Source organism: Artemia sp. Qi Xiang Cuo, chromosome 17 (assembly GCF_049724085.1).
Source record: "Artemia sp. Qi Xiang Cuo chromosome 17, ASM4972408v1, whole genome shotgun sequence".
In the NCBI taxonomy this organism is placed as follows: Eukaryota; Metazoa; Arthropoda; class Branchiopoda; order Anostraca; family Artemiidae; genus Artemia; species Artemia sp. Qi Xiang Cuo.
The window spans coordinates 11591721-11607700 of record NC_142810.1 but is presented as its reverse complement, the minus strand read 5'-3'; the positions used below and the strand labels follow the sequence as shown (position 1 = coordinate 11607700).

The window sequence follows — 15980 nt, the reverse complement described above, 5'->3', positions numbered from 1 at the left end:
TCCCAATCAAATGAGCCCTCTCTGAACTTTTTACGAGCATCCCTTCCTTAAGAGCTGTATGTTCCCCCAGGGCATAACTTACAATACCTGCCCTCAGGGGTTGTGTTTACCCCGGAGTTTTCGTTATATGATCATTGAACTATTTAAAAAAAATGGCTATCTCAAAGTTCTTATTGGATAGGTTTGAGGAAAAAAGGGCATTGAGGAGGGGGGTTAGTTGCCCTCCGATCTCTTTTTACTCTTAAAAAGTGAGCTAGAACTTTCAATTTCCAATCAAATGAGCCCTCTCTGAAGTTTATACGAGCATCCCTTCCATGACAACCCTATATGTCCCCGGGGCATAAATTGCAACGCCTGCCCCCAGGCCCTGGGGGATTGCGTCGACACCAGAGTTTTGTTATCTGAATTTTGAACTATTTAAAAAAAAATGGCTATCTCAAAATTTTTATCGGAAACATTTGGGAAAAAGAGCGTTTGGGAGTGGGGGGGGGGCTGTTTACCCTCCGATCTCTTTCATCTCTTAAAAAGTGAACTAGAACTTTCAATTCCCAACAAATTGAGCCCTCTCTGAAGTTTATACGAGAATTATTTCCATAAAAACCAAATATGCCCCCAGGGCGTAACTTACAACAGCTACCCCCGGGCCCTGCGGGGTTGTGTTGACACTGTAGTTTTTGTTACATAATCTTGGAACTTGGGAAAAAAGGGTGTGGGAGGGCTAGTTGCCCTCCGATCACTTTTGACTCTTAAAAAGGGCCATAGAACTCTCAATATCCAATTGAGTGAGCCTCCTCTGAAGTTTCTTTGACGACCCCTTCCATATAAAGTGCCTCTGAAAAAAAAATAAGAATAATAAAAAATAAAACATTGGAGCCGTATGACCTTTACTATAGGCAATGCTATAACGTTGCCTTTGATAAGGGTATTGTTAACACTTTGAATTTGTTCATGGAAATCAGAGCGTATACAATAGGATTGGTATTTGGACATGTACGGATACATATTAAATACAGTGATTATTTGATTTGTGTTCATTGTGCGATGTCTAGTAGAACACTGCATTCGGGAGTGATTTTTCAGTAGGTTTCAAATTGATTTACTGAGGTTACTGCAATATTCTCAGCTAATGGATTGACAAAGGTGTACCCTAAACGTACACTCCCCGTTCGTACAATAATCATATATTGAGTACCATACAAATTCAATACAATGATACCGTGAATTTTTGCAAACATTGCGTTGGTTTATCAAAGGATAAATTGTAGAGTTGGATGTTATTTACTTTACATACAGGAGAGGAAAATCCAAACATTTGAAATTTGTGTGGGGAACTTGTCCACAGTTCTATAGCACTAGCACTTTTTACTAATGACAATGGCAGTTTGGAAGGAATTTCGCCATTGATAAATGAAGAGTCTGTGAAGGTGCGTGAACCTGTGGCAATATGAAGCTGATTAGTATTGTATGAGGTACAAGTAGTTTGCTATTATTTCTACTAGCTCTCAGTTTTCCCACTTCTAAAGCAACAGAACTCACAACCCGTGGCTTTTGTACATGAATTATTGCCGAGGTGAAAGATACTTTTACATCAGGATGGGGCAAGCGTTAGTTTTATGTCCACGTTAATATTCGGTATTAATATCTGATGATTTATTTTCATAACTAAATATAATTCACTAGTTGTTTCCTCTCTAAATGTATTTGTAGTGTTATTTTCCGTCTTACATTCATATTCTGTAACTTGAAGTAAAATTCATCTGAGTGACTAGTTTCTCCGTCAGTCAGTTCTGCAGGGGTATAACCCATAATAACTGATACCCTGAACTTTTTAGTCATAACATTAGCGGTTAGTATTCTATTATTAATAACTTCCAAATCTGGAAGAGACTTAGTAGCTTCCTTATTCATCATGAGCCCTACTAACTGTCAATGTACCCCATCCTTCCTGCCTGAATAGATAAATTCTATATCACCTATGTGTCGTAAGTTCCAATTTTCATGTTCTTTAAATTATTGAAATCGTTTTGGCTCAAGAAAAGCCATAGTGTTGGTTACCAGCATAGGATAGGGACAAGCACGTACTCATTTTACTGACATACTGATCGAAAAACAACAAAATGATATCGTTGATTTGCTATTAGACACTACCTAGAAATCCATTTATGACTCTATCCCAACATTTTTATTCACTCTCTGTTTTGCATGGCAACAACAAATAAGTCGACATTTAAAAAAATCTTTCAAAACAGGTTTCATTGATTTTAAGTGATGTCACTCGACTACTCCTCCTCTCTCTAGAAGTAAATTAACATTCCTTTTATCATTGCAAGTCCGTTTACTTTTGACATTTAGATAGTCAACAGTGAAAAACGGTCTAAACATGTCCACTATGTTTGTATACATTGGGCACCTGGTCATCCTGTTAGAACTGCACCATTCTTGATCAATATGACGAAAAGCATAGATTATGCGGTCCATGTAAATTACATAGAGGATATGCAGTGCATAGTAAAGACTATAATGCTCACACTACAGGTTTCCTATGCTCCAATTGTCACTAAGAAAAATGTGATTAATGCGAAAATACTTGCCCTGGTATGACTGGAAAAAACCCTAGCGTTATTTCAGTTTATTTTTAAGAGACTGGAATCGTATTGGTTCTAAATTGTTTTGGGAGAAAAAACCCGGTCTACGCTTCAACTGCTGGAATAATAACAGAGAGTTTGCTTTCTGCGACATCGCTGTGAAGACAATGTCTACTATGATTATAAGCCAACTTATTTTTATCTGTTACAGGAAATGGTTCTTCCTATGAGAATATCGTGTGTAACATTGCTTCAAACAAGTAAAGTGAAACACCTGAGTTTTTTAATATGAATGAAAATGATATTATTGAATTTACAAAGAGATATAATAAAGTGAAGTTAAATTATATTTTAGGAAATTTGACTCTGACTTTGCATGCCAAGATTAGTACAAGTTGGTTCCCAATGATCTGCCGTCATTAATCGTTGTCAATAATCACTTGCACGTGGAGGGAGAAATCAAAAAGACGAAAAAGAATTTTATCGCATATACGGTATATGTTTTATTAATAAATAAACAAATTCACAAACATTAATAAAACATTCTATTCTTAGGGCACTGAAATCAATATTTTACGTGTAGGAAATGGTATTTTCCACTATGAAATCAGTCAATTGCGGATTGGCTACAAAAATTCTGATAAAGTCACAGTAAGTATAGCCAGGACACCGAAAAATAAAATATAATAGTGCATGAAAATCATAGCTTTTGGTCGATAAATTCTGTACTCGCTTCCAATTTTAATATTAAATTTCCCACTTTGCTCAAGGAAGTATTTGATGTGGGGTATGTAGAATGCATATGGCATATGACCAAGAGGATCGAAAAATTCAATATTTTTTGCTGTTTGAAAGATGTATAACCAATGACTCATCTTTACAGTCAACGGGCTACTGTTAACAATGATAATGCTATCGCTAGCGTTTTGAATACATTCAAGGAAATCCGAGTGTATGTAATGGGTTTTGTATTCAGACATGTGCGGATTCAAATTGAATACATTGATTATTTAACTTGTGTTTGTGGTACTAAGTCTAATAGAACACTGCCATTGGGATTAATTTACAGATAGGTTTCAAATTAAGCGTCACTTGTTTTAAGATTTATTTGATCAATTATATCAGTAACTATTGTTTGTTTGTTTACTATGATTGTTGATTTAATTTCTATTTGTTTCAGGTTTCATTTATGCCTCAATAGCAAAATATTTTTGTTCATTTTAAGCTTGATTTGCATATTCAACTTAAGCTTTACTCGTTTTGAGATTTATAATTTTTTTTTATATAAGTACAAGTTGTATATTTTTTTTCTATGATTGTTTATTTAATTTCTGTTCGTTTTGAATTTCATTTATTATTTAATAGTAATTTCTGGTTGTTTTCAGTTTGAGTTATTGTAGGTTTCTATTTCTTCTGTCTTAAGTTTCATATGGCCTTTAATTTTCTTCAGAAAGCTTCTTTTTCGAAAAGATTTAAAAAAAAAAATTTTTTGCTCGTTTTGGATAGCCAAAGTTTCAAGTTTTTCAAAATTCAATATTTCAAAATATTTTTTTAATCCAAATAAATTAAAAGTGTTGGTAAGAACTAATAAATTAAACTGAACATTGGATATAAAATATGATTAATTGCTAAATTCTCACCAGCTTAAGATTTTGTTTCACCCAGGCCAGATTTAAAGCTTCGACGCCTCTAAGCTCAAGCGTTTTTGCCGCTCCGTTTTTAAAAGATTTTCGGAAAAATTCCCAAAACTTCGGGAAGAGTGAAAGCCGCCGGGCCTAGTGGGCCTATTGGTAAATCCTGGTCTGGTTTCACTACAATTTTTAAGTTATTTTTAATATTGTAATAAGAACAAAAGAAAATATTTGTATTATAATTCTTTTTATTAAAGCGCCAAATACGCAGTAAGCCTTATATTTTTACCGTTAGGGAAACGGGAAGTAACCCTACTCCCTGTTTGTAGTGAAGACACCATTCAATAGAAGTACATAACCCCTACTCCCTGAAAACGACCGCGGTCTAACAACCAATCTTTAATCCAATGCTCACTTGTGTTTGAATTCTGTTCTCCCAATTATTACAATAAAAAAAGTAAACGAATTTTGCGGAACTTTGTAGCGATTTAAGTGAGAGAATGATACTTCTAAGTAAGAGAATTGGTTATCACAGGCAGCGCAATAGCGCTGCCTAAGTAAAAACCGATGTTGGCACAATGTATTAATTTTTTTTCTTTAGACCAGGGCACTTCGTATCGTAGGAGTTGTCGTAGAAACTTCGAAAACGGCTCATTCGATTGGAAATTAGAATGGCTAGTGCCCTTTTTAATATTCAAAAGTGATTGGAAGGCAACTAACACCCCTTCTACGCCCACCACTTCCCTAAACACATCCAATCAAAATTTTGAGATTTTGTTCAACGCAGTTGATTTCAAGATAGAAATTAGGTTTTTCAGGAGGACACTCCTTCCCCAGCCCTCAGGGCAAGAGTTGTCTGTTACAGAAAATGATTCTTCCTATGAGAATACACCTTATATGCCATGGGGGCATATTAGGTTTATGTAGATAGTTTTATTGTAGAAAATTCATAGAGGGCTCATTCTATTGGAAATTCAAAAAGCTTGTGCCCTTTTGAATAGTCGAAAATGATTGGAGGGAAACTAACCCCCCTTTCACGCCCACCTCTTCCCCAAACACATCCAATAAAAATGTTGAGAAGGCCATTTTGTTCAACGTAGTTGAATGATCTTGAAATTAGGTCTTTGAGGATGACAACCCCTCCACAGCCCTCAGGGCAAGGGCTGTAAGTTATGCCCTGGGGGAATATAAGGTTTTTTATAGAAAGTGTTGTCGTAGAAAATTCAAAAGGGGCTCAATCAATTGGAAATTTAAATGGTTAGTGCCCTTTTAATAGTCAAAATGATTGGAAGGTAACTAGCACCCCTTCCAAGCCCACCATTTCTCCAAACACAACCAATCAAAATTTTGAGATAGCCATTTTGTTCAACGTAGATGAAAGTTCTGGAAATTATATTTTTGAGCAGGACTCTCCCCCCAGAGTCTTCAGGGCTAGGGTTATAAGTTATGCCCTGGGGCATATCAGGTTTTTGTTGAAATCTTTGTCGTAGTAACGTAGTAAGTTCCGCTGTTCAAAAAGTGCTCATTCGATTGGAAATAAAAAGGGCTATTGCCATTTCTATTAGTCGAACATGATTGGAGGGCAGCTAACACCCCTCTCACGCCTTTACCCCAAACACATCCAATGAAAGTTTTGAGATAGGCATTTTGTTCAACGTAGTTAAAAGTTTTGGAAATTAGGCCTTTGAGGAAGAAAACCCCCCACAGTCCTCAGGCAAGAGTTGTAATATACGCCCTGGGGGAGTTTAAGGTTTCTATTGAAAGTGTTGTCGTAGAAACCTCAAAAAGGGTTCATTTGATTGGAAATTGAAATGGCTAGTGCCCTTTCTAATAGTCGAAAGTGATTGGAAGGCACTTAATGTCCCTTCCAAGCCCACCATTTCCCCAAACACATCCAATGAAAATTTTGAGATAGCAATTTTGTTCAACGCAGTTGAAAGTTCTGGAAATTATGTCTTTGAGCAGGACACTCCCCCCACAGTTTTCAGGGCAGAGGTTATAGGTTATGCCCTGGGGGCATATAAAGTTTTGTTGAAAGCTTTGTCGTGAAAACTTGAAAAGGGCTCATTCGATTGGAAATTCAAAGGGCTAGTACCATTTTTAATAGTAGAAAATGATTGGAGGGCAACTAACCCCCTCTCACGCTCACCATTTCCCCAAACGCATACAACCAAAATTTTGAGATAGCCATTTTGTTCAATGTAGTTGAAAGTTCGCGAAATTGCGTCTTTCAGGATGATAATTCCCCCCCCCCCCACAACCCTTAGAGTAACGGTTTTAAACTATGCCCTGAAGGCATATAAGGTTTTTATAGAAAGCGATGTTATAGAAACTTCAAAAAGGGCTCATTCGATTCGAAATTGAAAAGGCTAATGCCCTTTTTAATAGTCGAGAGTGATTGAACGGTAAAAACCCCCCTCTCACGCCCACCAGTTTCCCAAACACACCCAATCAAGGTTTTGAGATAGACATTTTGTTCAACGTAGTGGAAAGTCCTGGAAATTGTGTATTTGAGGATGACCGACCCCCCAGAGTCCCAGGGTAAATATTGTAAGTTATACCCTGGGGATATATAAGGCTTGTATCACATAGCGTTGTCGTAAAAACTTGAATTGGAAGTTGAGAGGGCTAGTACCCTTTTTAATAGTCGAAAGTGATTGGAGGGTGGCTAACCCCCCTCTCACACCCACCCATTTCCTCAAATACATCCAATCAAAATTTTGAGATGGCCATTTTGTTGAACATTAAGATAGCCAAAAGTTCTGGAAATTGGGTCTTTGAGGATGACAACCCCCCGCAGCCCTCAGGGCTAAGGTTGCAAGTTATACCCTGGGGGGTGTGCGTGTAACTGAACCGCCGTGTGACGGAACCACCGTGCAACTGAACCCTTGTATAACCAAATCCCTGTGCAACTGAACCCTCTTATGACTGAACCACCAGGTAAATAAACACCATTTAACTAAACCGTCGTGTAACTAACTCCCCGTGCAACTCAACCCCAATTAACTGAATCCCCTTGTAACTGAACCCCCGTACAACTGAACGACCTTGCAACTGAACCACCGTGTAACTGAACCATCATGCAACTGAACCACCTTGTAACTAAACCACCGTGTAACTGAGCCACCGTGCAACTGAACCACTGAACTCAGTTGTTCAGTATTTTAAAAATATGAGGCAATATCATTGGGTAAAACACAAGATAGAATTTTTGCATGTTCAACATTGTTGGAATTGTTTTTCATAGGCAGCGCAATACAACCCTTGTCTTGACAGCTGGGGGGGGGGAGTTGTCATCCTCAAAGACAAGATTTCCAGACCGTTTAACTACGTTGAACAAAATGGCCAAAATGTTGATCGGAAGTCTTTGGGGAAATGATGGGCGCAGGGGGGATTCTCCCTTCGTTTACTTTCGACTATTAAAAAGGGCACTAGCTTGCTCAATTTCCAATCGAGTGAGCCCCCTTTGAAGTTTCTGCGACAACATTTCAAGAAAAACCTTATATGCCCCCAGGAGATAACTCAAAACCTTAGCCCTGAATGCTCTGGGGCGGGGGTTGTAATCCTCAAAGATGTAATTTCCGGACCCTTTAACTACGTTGAACAAAATGTATATATCAAAAGGTTGATCGGAAGTGTTTGGGGAAATGAAGGACGTGGGAGGTGCATTCGCCCTCCAATTACTTTCGAAAATTAATAAGGGCACAAGCCCTCTTAGTTTCCAATTGAATGAGCCCTTTTTGAAGTTTCTACGACAACACTTTCTACAAAATCTTATATACATCCAGGGCAAAAATACAACCTTTGCCCTGAGGGCTGTAGGGGGTTGTGATCTTCAAATACATAATGTCCAGACTTTTCAACTACGTTGAACAAAATGTTTATATCAAAAGGTTGATCGGAAGTGTTTGGGGAAATGAAGGGCGTGGGGAGGTGCATTCGCCCTCCAATTACTTTCAAAAATTAATAAGGGCATAAGCCCTCTTAATTTCCAATTGAATGAGCCCTTTTTGAAGTTTCTATGACAACACTTTCTGCAAAAACCTTATATACATCCAAGGCAAAAATACAACCTTACCCCTGAGGGCTGTAGGGGGTTGTCATCTTCAAATACATAATGTCCGGTCTTTTCAACTACGTTGAACAAAATGGCTCTCTCAAAGTTACGCCGTTTGGGCATATGAGGTTTTTATAGAAAGCGGTGTCGTAGAGACATCAAAAAGGACTCACTCGATTAGAAATTGAAGGGACTAGTCAAGTGCCCTTTTTAATAGTCAAAGGTGATTGGAGGACAATTGTTATTTTTTTTTTGGTTTTAGACCAGGGCACTTCGTATTGAAGGAGTTGTCGTAGAAACTTCAAAAAGGACTCACTCGATTGGAAATTGAAGGGACTAGTCTAATGTCCTTTTTAATAGTCAAAGGTGATTGTAGGACAACAAACCCCCCTCCCCGCCCACATTTCCCCCAAACACATCCAATCAAAATTTTGAGAGAGCCATTTTGTTTAACGTAGTTGAAAAGTCCAGACACTTTGTATTTGAAGATGACAACCCCCTACAGCCCTCAGGGCAAAGGTTGTATTTTTGCCCTGGATGTATATAAGGTTTTTGTAGAAAGTATTGTCGTAGAAACTTCAAAAAGGGCTCATTCAATTGGAAATTAAGAGGGCTTGTGCCCTTATTAATTTTCGAAAGTAATTGGAGGGCGAATGCACCTCCCCACGTCCTTCATTTCCCCAAACACAACCGATCAACCTTTTGATATAAACATTTTGTTCAACGTAGTTGAAGTGTCCGGAAATTATATCTTTGAGGATTACAACCCCGCCCCCCGCCCCAGAGAATTCAGGGCTAAGGTTTTGAGTTATCTCCTGGGGACATATAAGGTTTTTCTTGAAATGTTGTCACAGAAACTTCAAAGTGGACTCACTCGATTGGAAATTGAACAGGCTAGTGCCCGTTTTAATAGTCAAAAGTAATCGAAGGGAGAATCCCCCCTGCGCCCATCATTTCCCCAAAGACTTCCGATCAACATTTTGGCCATTTTGTTCAACGTAGTTAAACGGTCTGGAAATATTGTCTTTGAGGAAGACAACTCCTCCCCCCCCCAGCCCTCAAGACAAGGGTTGTAAGTTACGCCCTTTGGGCATATAAGGGTTTTATAGAAAGCGTTGTCGTAGAGACTTCAAAAAGGACTCACTCGATTAGAAATTGAAGGGACTAGTCAAGTGCCCTTTTTAATAGTCAAAGGTGATTGGAGGACAACAAACCCCCCTCCCCCAACAAACCCCAATTCGATTGGAAATTGAGAGGGCTACTGCCCTTTTTAATAGTCGAAAGTGCTCAGAGGACAAATGACCCTTCCCCCCATGTCCATCATTTCCCCAGACACTTCAAATAAAAATTTTGAGATAGCCATTTTGTTCAACGTGCATGAAAGGTTCGGAAATTATGTCTCTGAGGACAACAAATCCCACCATCCCTCAGGGCAAGGTTTGTTATGCCCTGGGGCATATAAGGTTTTTATGGAAAGCGTGATCATATAAATTTCGGAGAGCGTTTCTTGGATTGGTAATCAGAAGCTCTACTGCTCTTTTTAAGAGTCAAAGTAATCGGAAGGAAGCTAACCCCCCCCCATGCATACACACACGTCTTATTGTCCCAAAATGCATCTAACAGACGTTTTGAGATATCCATTTTATTCAAAATGGTCTAAATAACATATAAAAATGCTTTTGGGGTTGAAACAAACCCAAGAGCCTAAGGGCAAGGGTTACAAGTTATGTACAAGGGTTATTTAAGGTTTTTTATTGAAAGGATGGTTGTATAAACTTTAGAGGAGGCTCATTTGTTAAAAATCGGAAGTTCTAGTTTCCTTATAAGAGTCAAAAGTGTTAGAGGGCAGATAGCCGCCCACCGACTACCCCTCTTGACCAAACGAATCTGATTAAAATGGTTGAATAGCAATTTTGTCCAAAATAGTCAAAAGAACTAGAACAATGACTCTAGGGTTGACACAACCCCCCAGTGCCCTGGAGATAGGGTTGTAAGTAACGGCCTGGGGCCATAAAAGATTTTTGTGGAATGGATGGACGCATACACTTCAAATGGAACTCATTTGACTTTAAATTGAAAGTTATAGCACCCTTTTGAAGAGTCAAAAGTGACTTGAGAGCAATCCCTACCCCCACACTCATCATTCCCCCAAAGACATCCAAACAAAATTTGGAGATAGCAATTTTGTTCAATCTAGTTGAAGAGTCCAGAAATTGTGTCTTTGAGGAAGACACCCCCCTTCTCACCACTCTCAGGGCATGCTATGCCCCGGGGGGCATATAATGTTTTTATAGAAAGGGTGGTTATATATACTTCGGAGGGGACTCATTTGATTGGTAATCTGAATTTCTAGTCCCCTTTTTAAGAGACAATGTTATCAGAAGGAAGTTACCCCCCCCCCCCTAACACAACGTGTTTTGCCAAAATACATCGAATAAAAATTTTTGATATAGTCATTTTATTCAAAATATTCCAAAAATCGTATAACAAGGCTTTTGGGGCTGAAACAAACCACCAGAGCCTAGGGACGAGGGTTGTAAGTTATGCCGAAGGATATATAAGGTTTTTATGGATGGGACGATTGTTTAACTTTAGAAAAGGCCCATTTGATTGAAAACTGGAAGTTCTAATTCCTTTTGAAGCGTCAAAAGTGATGGAGGGCATCTAGATCCCCCTCCCCGACTTTCACCAAACGCATCTGATTGAAATTATGAGATTACAATTTTGTTTAAAATAGTTCAAATAACATATAATAATCTCTCTAGGGGTGACACCCCCCCCCCAGCACAATAGGGATAGGTTTGTAAATTATGCCATGACGGCATATAAGGTTTTTATGGAATGGGTGGTCGTATAAACCTCAGATGGGGCTTATTTAATTTGAAATTTGAAGTTATAATGCACTAGAACCTCCGATTTCCAATCAAATGAGCCCCTTCTGAAGTTTTTATGACAACCCTTTCCATATGAGGTGCCTGTAGGAGAAAAAAAAAACAAAAACAAAAACATCGGAGCCTTATGGCCTTTGCTATAGGCAAGGCTACAGCGTTGCCTCTGATATAGGTGAAAGGGTAGTTTTTAAGCAGTCAAACAGAATAAGAAGAAAACATTGTGGATTTGTTTTGAGTTTTTTTTTATTCAACTTAAACTCCTGAGACCTGGTGTTCACGTCTGTGGCAATCACCGGAAAAAAAAAATTGTGCAGAGGCCTGGCCATCTAGCAAAGGTTTCGTTATTTCAATGTGCTTTTTGGACCTGAAATGCCATCTGTGACTTTTTTTTTAGAAAATTTCTGCGACTTTTAGTGGTGTTTTTAAAAACTGGAAAAGGCTAAAAAAAAAGAGATGAAAACAAGCAAAGGTAAGAAAAAAGAAAAAAAGAAAGTGGTGAGAAGGAGTTGTGAGAAAAATCAGGCGTACTCTCTTGATTGTAGACAGTGCTTAGATAGTCTTACAAGCAGTTAGTTTGATAAGTGCCATCCTTTGGAGCTTGGAAAACGTCAATGTCTTCGTCTGTGGACATGCGGTTTCAATCGAGTAAAAAGTTAGGGTTGATTTTTCGTAGTTAAAATCTCGATTCTAATGGGGATAGCAGAGGCCAGTGATTGTTGTATTTACTAAATTGGCAACAATCTATTAGTTTTTAGCTTACTGAACCTGTTTCTTCATTGCAGTTTCCCTTGATGACGCCCTCGGAATGCTTGATGAGAGCGACCTGGACCTCTCTGATTAGATGATGATGAGGAATGGTTCGAAAACCACTCTTTGTCATCTTCAGACAGCGCTTTAGTGAAAACACAAAAGCCAAGTATAAAAGCAAGAATATTGATATAGGAGTCAAAAGTAACTACGTAGCCTTACAATAACAAACTAATCTACAGCGCTTTTCATAGTCCTACAGGAGCTGTGATATCAGTAACTTTCATTATACAATTAAAACTATCTTGAAAACTTTGGCATAAACATAATAAGTTTAAAGTCATTGCATAGCATATAGAATAATGGATTGATTTATCAGGCAACATCTTGGTCTCACCTAGTATTCCTCAAATTGAAGAACAAATGAATCTTAATACGAACTCTGGAAATCCAGTTATTCCTCTCTATAAAACGGAATATTTTAAGTTGTGATACAAATTCTAAAGCAAGTCTGTAGTCCTAATACAAATAAGATGCATTCACTTCGAAATTGTCTACAAAATTTTCATGAAATATCCTTTTCAGATCCAAAAGGACAGTCAATCATTGAAATAAGCTCATTGTGCAGAAGTGATGCCAAATTAAACGAAAAAATAAATAAAAAAACAATCTAAAATTCTTTACTTTTATACTGTTAAAAGTGTCCTTAAAAGGTTTCCTTTTACCGTACCAAAACTCCTATATTGTTTTGTGTTTTCAGTAAAACGCTAGTTTTCTTTAATCCTAAAAACATAGGGAAATATCACCATTTGATTTATTTGCATTAGTTTCATTGATATATGTTAGATAGGCTGTGAAGTAATAATTTTTGTTCGTTTTATCTTTGTTCGTTTAATTTTTGTTCGTTTATTAACTTCGCTCTTTACTTCCCTCGAAAAAACTTTTTTTATTTTATTTTAATTAATCTAGCTTAGCAACGAAAGTTTAACTTATGATTGAAAATTATCCTACAGGCTAATGTAATTACGGAACAGAAAACAGGTCATTCATCTGAAAAGAAAAGAAACAGGGATGAAACCGCAACATTTAGCATTAACGAAACTTCACTTCTCTTGTACTTACTGGATTCTACACAAGTACCCAAAAAACTCGTTATGAATTCCAAAGGCTAGCGCTGCTTAAATTTCGTGTACAACATTAATGCACTCTGTTAATGCTAGGTTTATTATCTTTCAGTACCTGCTCTATCACTTACTTAACACGCCTACAACAGGTTTGCCTCTACAAAATTTCACAATAATAAATGAAGAAATATTGTACCGCCCAGTTTTTTTTGTTTTTTTTTCTTTTTTTGCTATACAAAGAAAATGTTTGAGTAAGGTAGTTGTAGTGTCAGAGAAGTAGTTCTCATAAAAGTTTCTTATCTTTAGATCGTGTTGCGAAAAATTGCGTAAAAATAATTTTCTTTAAATTATATTTTAAATGGAGTACCCTATATGTTTTTGAATATTTGTATTTTACAGAAAGATTCTTGATATTTTTTTAACAATAATATTCTGAATACATTTTTTAAATCCTAGAATAAAATCTTAACGACTACAAATCAAGGAAAACAGGTTTGCTTATTCCTATCTGAGCTTTTTATAGGCTATGTAAAATTCCTTACTGGAGGTACCAAATGAGGTTCCAAAATCAGTAATTTGTTGGAATCTTGTATCCGACCATCAGTAGATAGCTTACAAAACCGTTTTTTTTTATAGATTAGATTTTTAGACTGTGGAAGAGTGAAAATGGCCGACTTCTAATTGTTAATATCTTGTGAACAGTTGAAGATGGGTAAAGGACGTTAAATATGAAAAACGTCTAGGATTCTTTGCCCGGCTATATTCATTCTTTGCCAATTCACCGGATTATTTGCCCAGCATTACATTCCTGACCCCTCCTGGCCCCGCATTGCACTTCCGGCCACTGGCCTTGAATCAGAAGATCAGTACCTGCACAAAACACTTAACAGATTAATGTAAATTAACAAATAAAATTAGAACAGCAAATAGCTAAGAAATATGTATCGACTGCAAAAACCGGTGGGGTCTATCAACAAGTAAAAAAAATAACTAGACTAGGAACATATTGAAAATAAAGATTATTTTTAAAGCGAATATACTTAATAATTACCCTTATTCGTTAGGGTTTGCTCTTAGAGGAGATCAAAAGGACTCTTCATTCAAAATAGGGGCAATTTCTTGGAAATTAGTAAACTTTTTTTGAACTATGACGCGAATTTTGGAAAAATTTCAATAATTGTTGTCCAGATATCCAATATGAGAGCATCGACTTGACACCATACCTAATTTGAGATGTAATTGCAAACTTCACTGCAGAGCTTAGGAACGCATCCCAGTTTCTCTGAGGGTAGGAATAATATAAAGAAGTGTCACTTATGCATCTCTCGTTGAATTGCTTGATAATTTCCAAACCTTGTCAATTTCACGAGTAAATTGTAAAATCTTGAATCGGATTACTAGAGTTTGAGACCACGCTGTGACCTTCCAACAGCTAGTTGGCTGCTCAGGTCTCCCCCCTCCTAGAAGATCAATCTCTACCTCCAACTACGTTTACAGTTTTATTATTGATATTACAAACTTTTTTTAATCTATAATTGTGTGAGTAATTGTTTGAAGGGTTTTTGTTCTTTCAGGAAATATTGCATTAGCTCTTTAAAGCTTCTAAGAAATAGTTGATTACCATTTGTTTGTAATTATCCTTGCAAAGGTTGAAATTACCCTTGAATGAATTTAAAAAGACAAAATTAAAATGTTACCAACCATGCTAAAAGAGTTCTCAGTGTGTATTGACTGTTTTCATCGACAAATCTAGACTCCACTTCTTTCAAACTCAGTTTTTTATATGTTTTAAATACTTGGAATAGCCTCTTGGAATACTCATCCTGGAAAAGCAAATTCTCTGGCATCCATTCTGTTTCTTTGGGTATTTGGCTTCGCTTTGTGTTTGGAAACACAATAAAGTAGTGAAACAAACCGGTATCATAGTTGCAGTTGTGTTTGGTCAAAAAACCTTTAATATCCTGAATAACACGCTTTTCCTGTTTCTTATAAGTTGATAGTTTATTTTGCAACGTTCTGTAATCTTCTTTTGTTGGATTGTCTTTTAGTTGAAAAGCCTTCACATCTAAAATGATTACTAACGATTTTAATGTGAATAAAAAATCACCCACCTCTTTTTTTTTATTTTAGGAGTGTAAAACATATATGTGTGGAGCTTTGATTTTTTCAGCTCCTCATAAACTCTATATTCTGCCTTAAAACCATGTTCTTCCTGGTCTCCAATTTTAGTAATAACCTCTGGGAAGACATACAACTCTTCAATGTCAAGGACAGAATTCTGATTCGTGATTAGTTCAAACAACTTCTTTTCCGTAGCCTGTAAAAACGGTCTGGCTATATCTTCTCCTGGGAGTTTAATTTTCTGACAGCATGAACATTCCTTTAAAGGTCTGCTGGAATTGATTTTCAGTGTATAGCCTGGGCAAAACATGACCAGAAATCTTTTGCAGCAAAAACCCTCTCACAATGGAAAATTGTCACAGTAAAATAGATCTTAGAGAAATAAAAGATCAGGTTTTCTATACATGATGAAATATTTTCACTGCGAAATACATGCAAAGCACAAGAATTTTTTTCACCACAAAAATCTATTCAAACTGGAATACTTCCGTTGCAAAATTTGTTTCATAAAAGTGAAAGATTTAATTTCTTTCTTAGTGTTTTTTCAATAAGTACTCGGTTTATCACTAATTTCATTAACTTGCCTTTCTTCAAATAGACTTGCTCAAAGAAAACCTGATAAGAAACTGGTTCTAGCTCTAGGAACACATTTTCAGGGTGGCCCCTGAAGGCAAAAGAAAATTGCTATTTTTTCTTATAAGAAATTGCCAAAATACAAATAAGTAGTAAAAAACTTTAGCATACCTAATACGTCTACATGTGTCAATTAAAGCAAATAAGAGACAGACATTTACGTCTTGTAAATTGTGACAAAGTGTGCTTTA

At 37.0% G+C, this 15980-nt stretch overlaps 1 protein-coding gene across 1 annotated transcript in view; it reads right to left on the bottom strand.

Annotated features, from left to right (window-relative positions):
• Positions 1-15689, bottom strand: part of LOC148941889 (uncharacterized) — a 35606-nt gene extending 19917 nt beyond the window's left edge. Inside the window, exon 1 of the mRNA XM_089103528.1 lies at positions 14737-15689. Coding sequence (XP_088959654.1) covers positions 14737-14882 — 146 coding nt within the window. The 5' untranslated portion in view covers positions 14883-15689. The remainder of the gene's footprint in view (positions 1-14736) is intronic.
• Between the last annotated feature and the right edge of the window lie 291 nt (positions 15690-15980).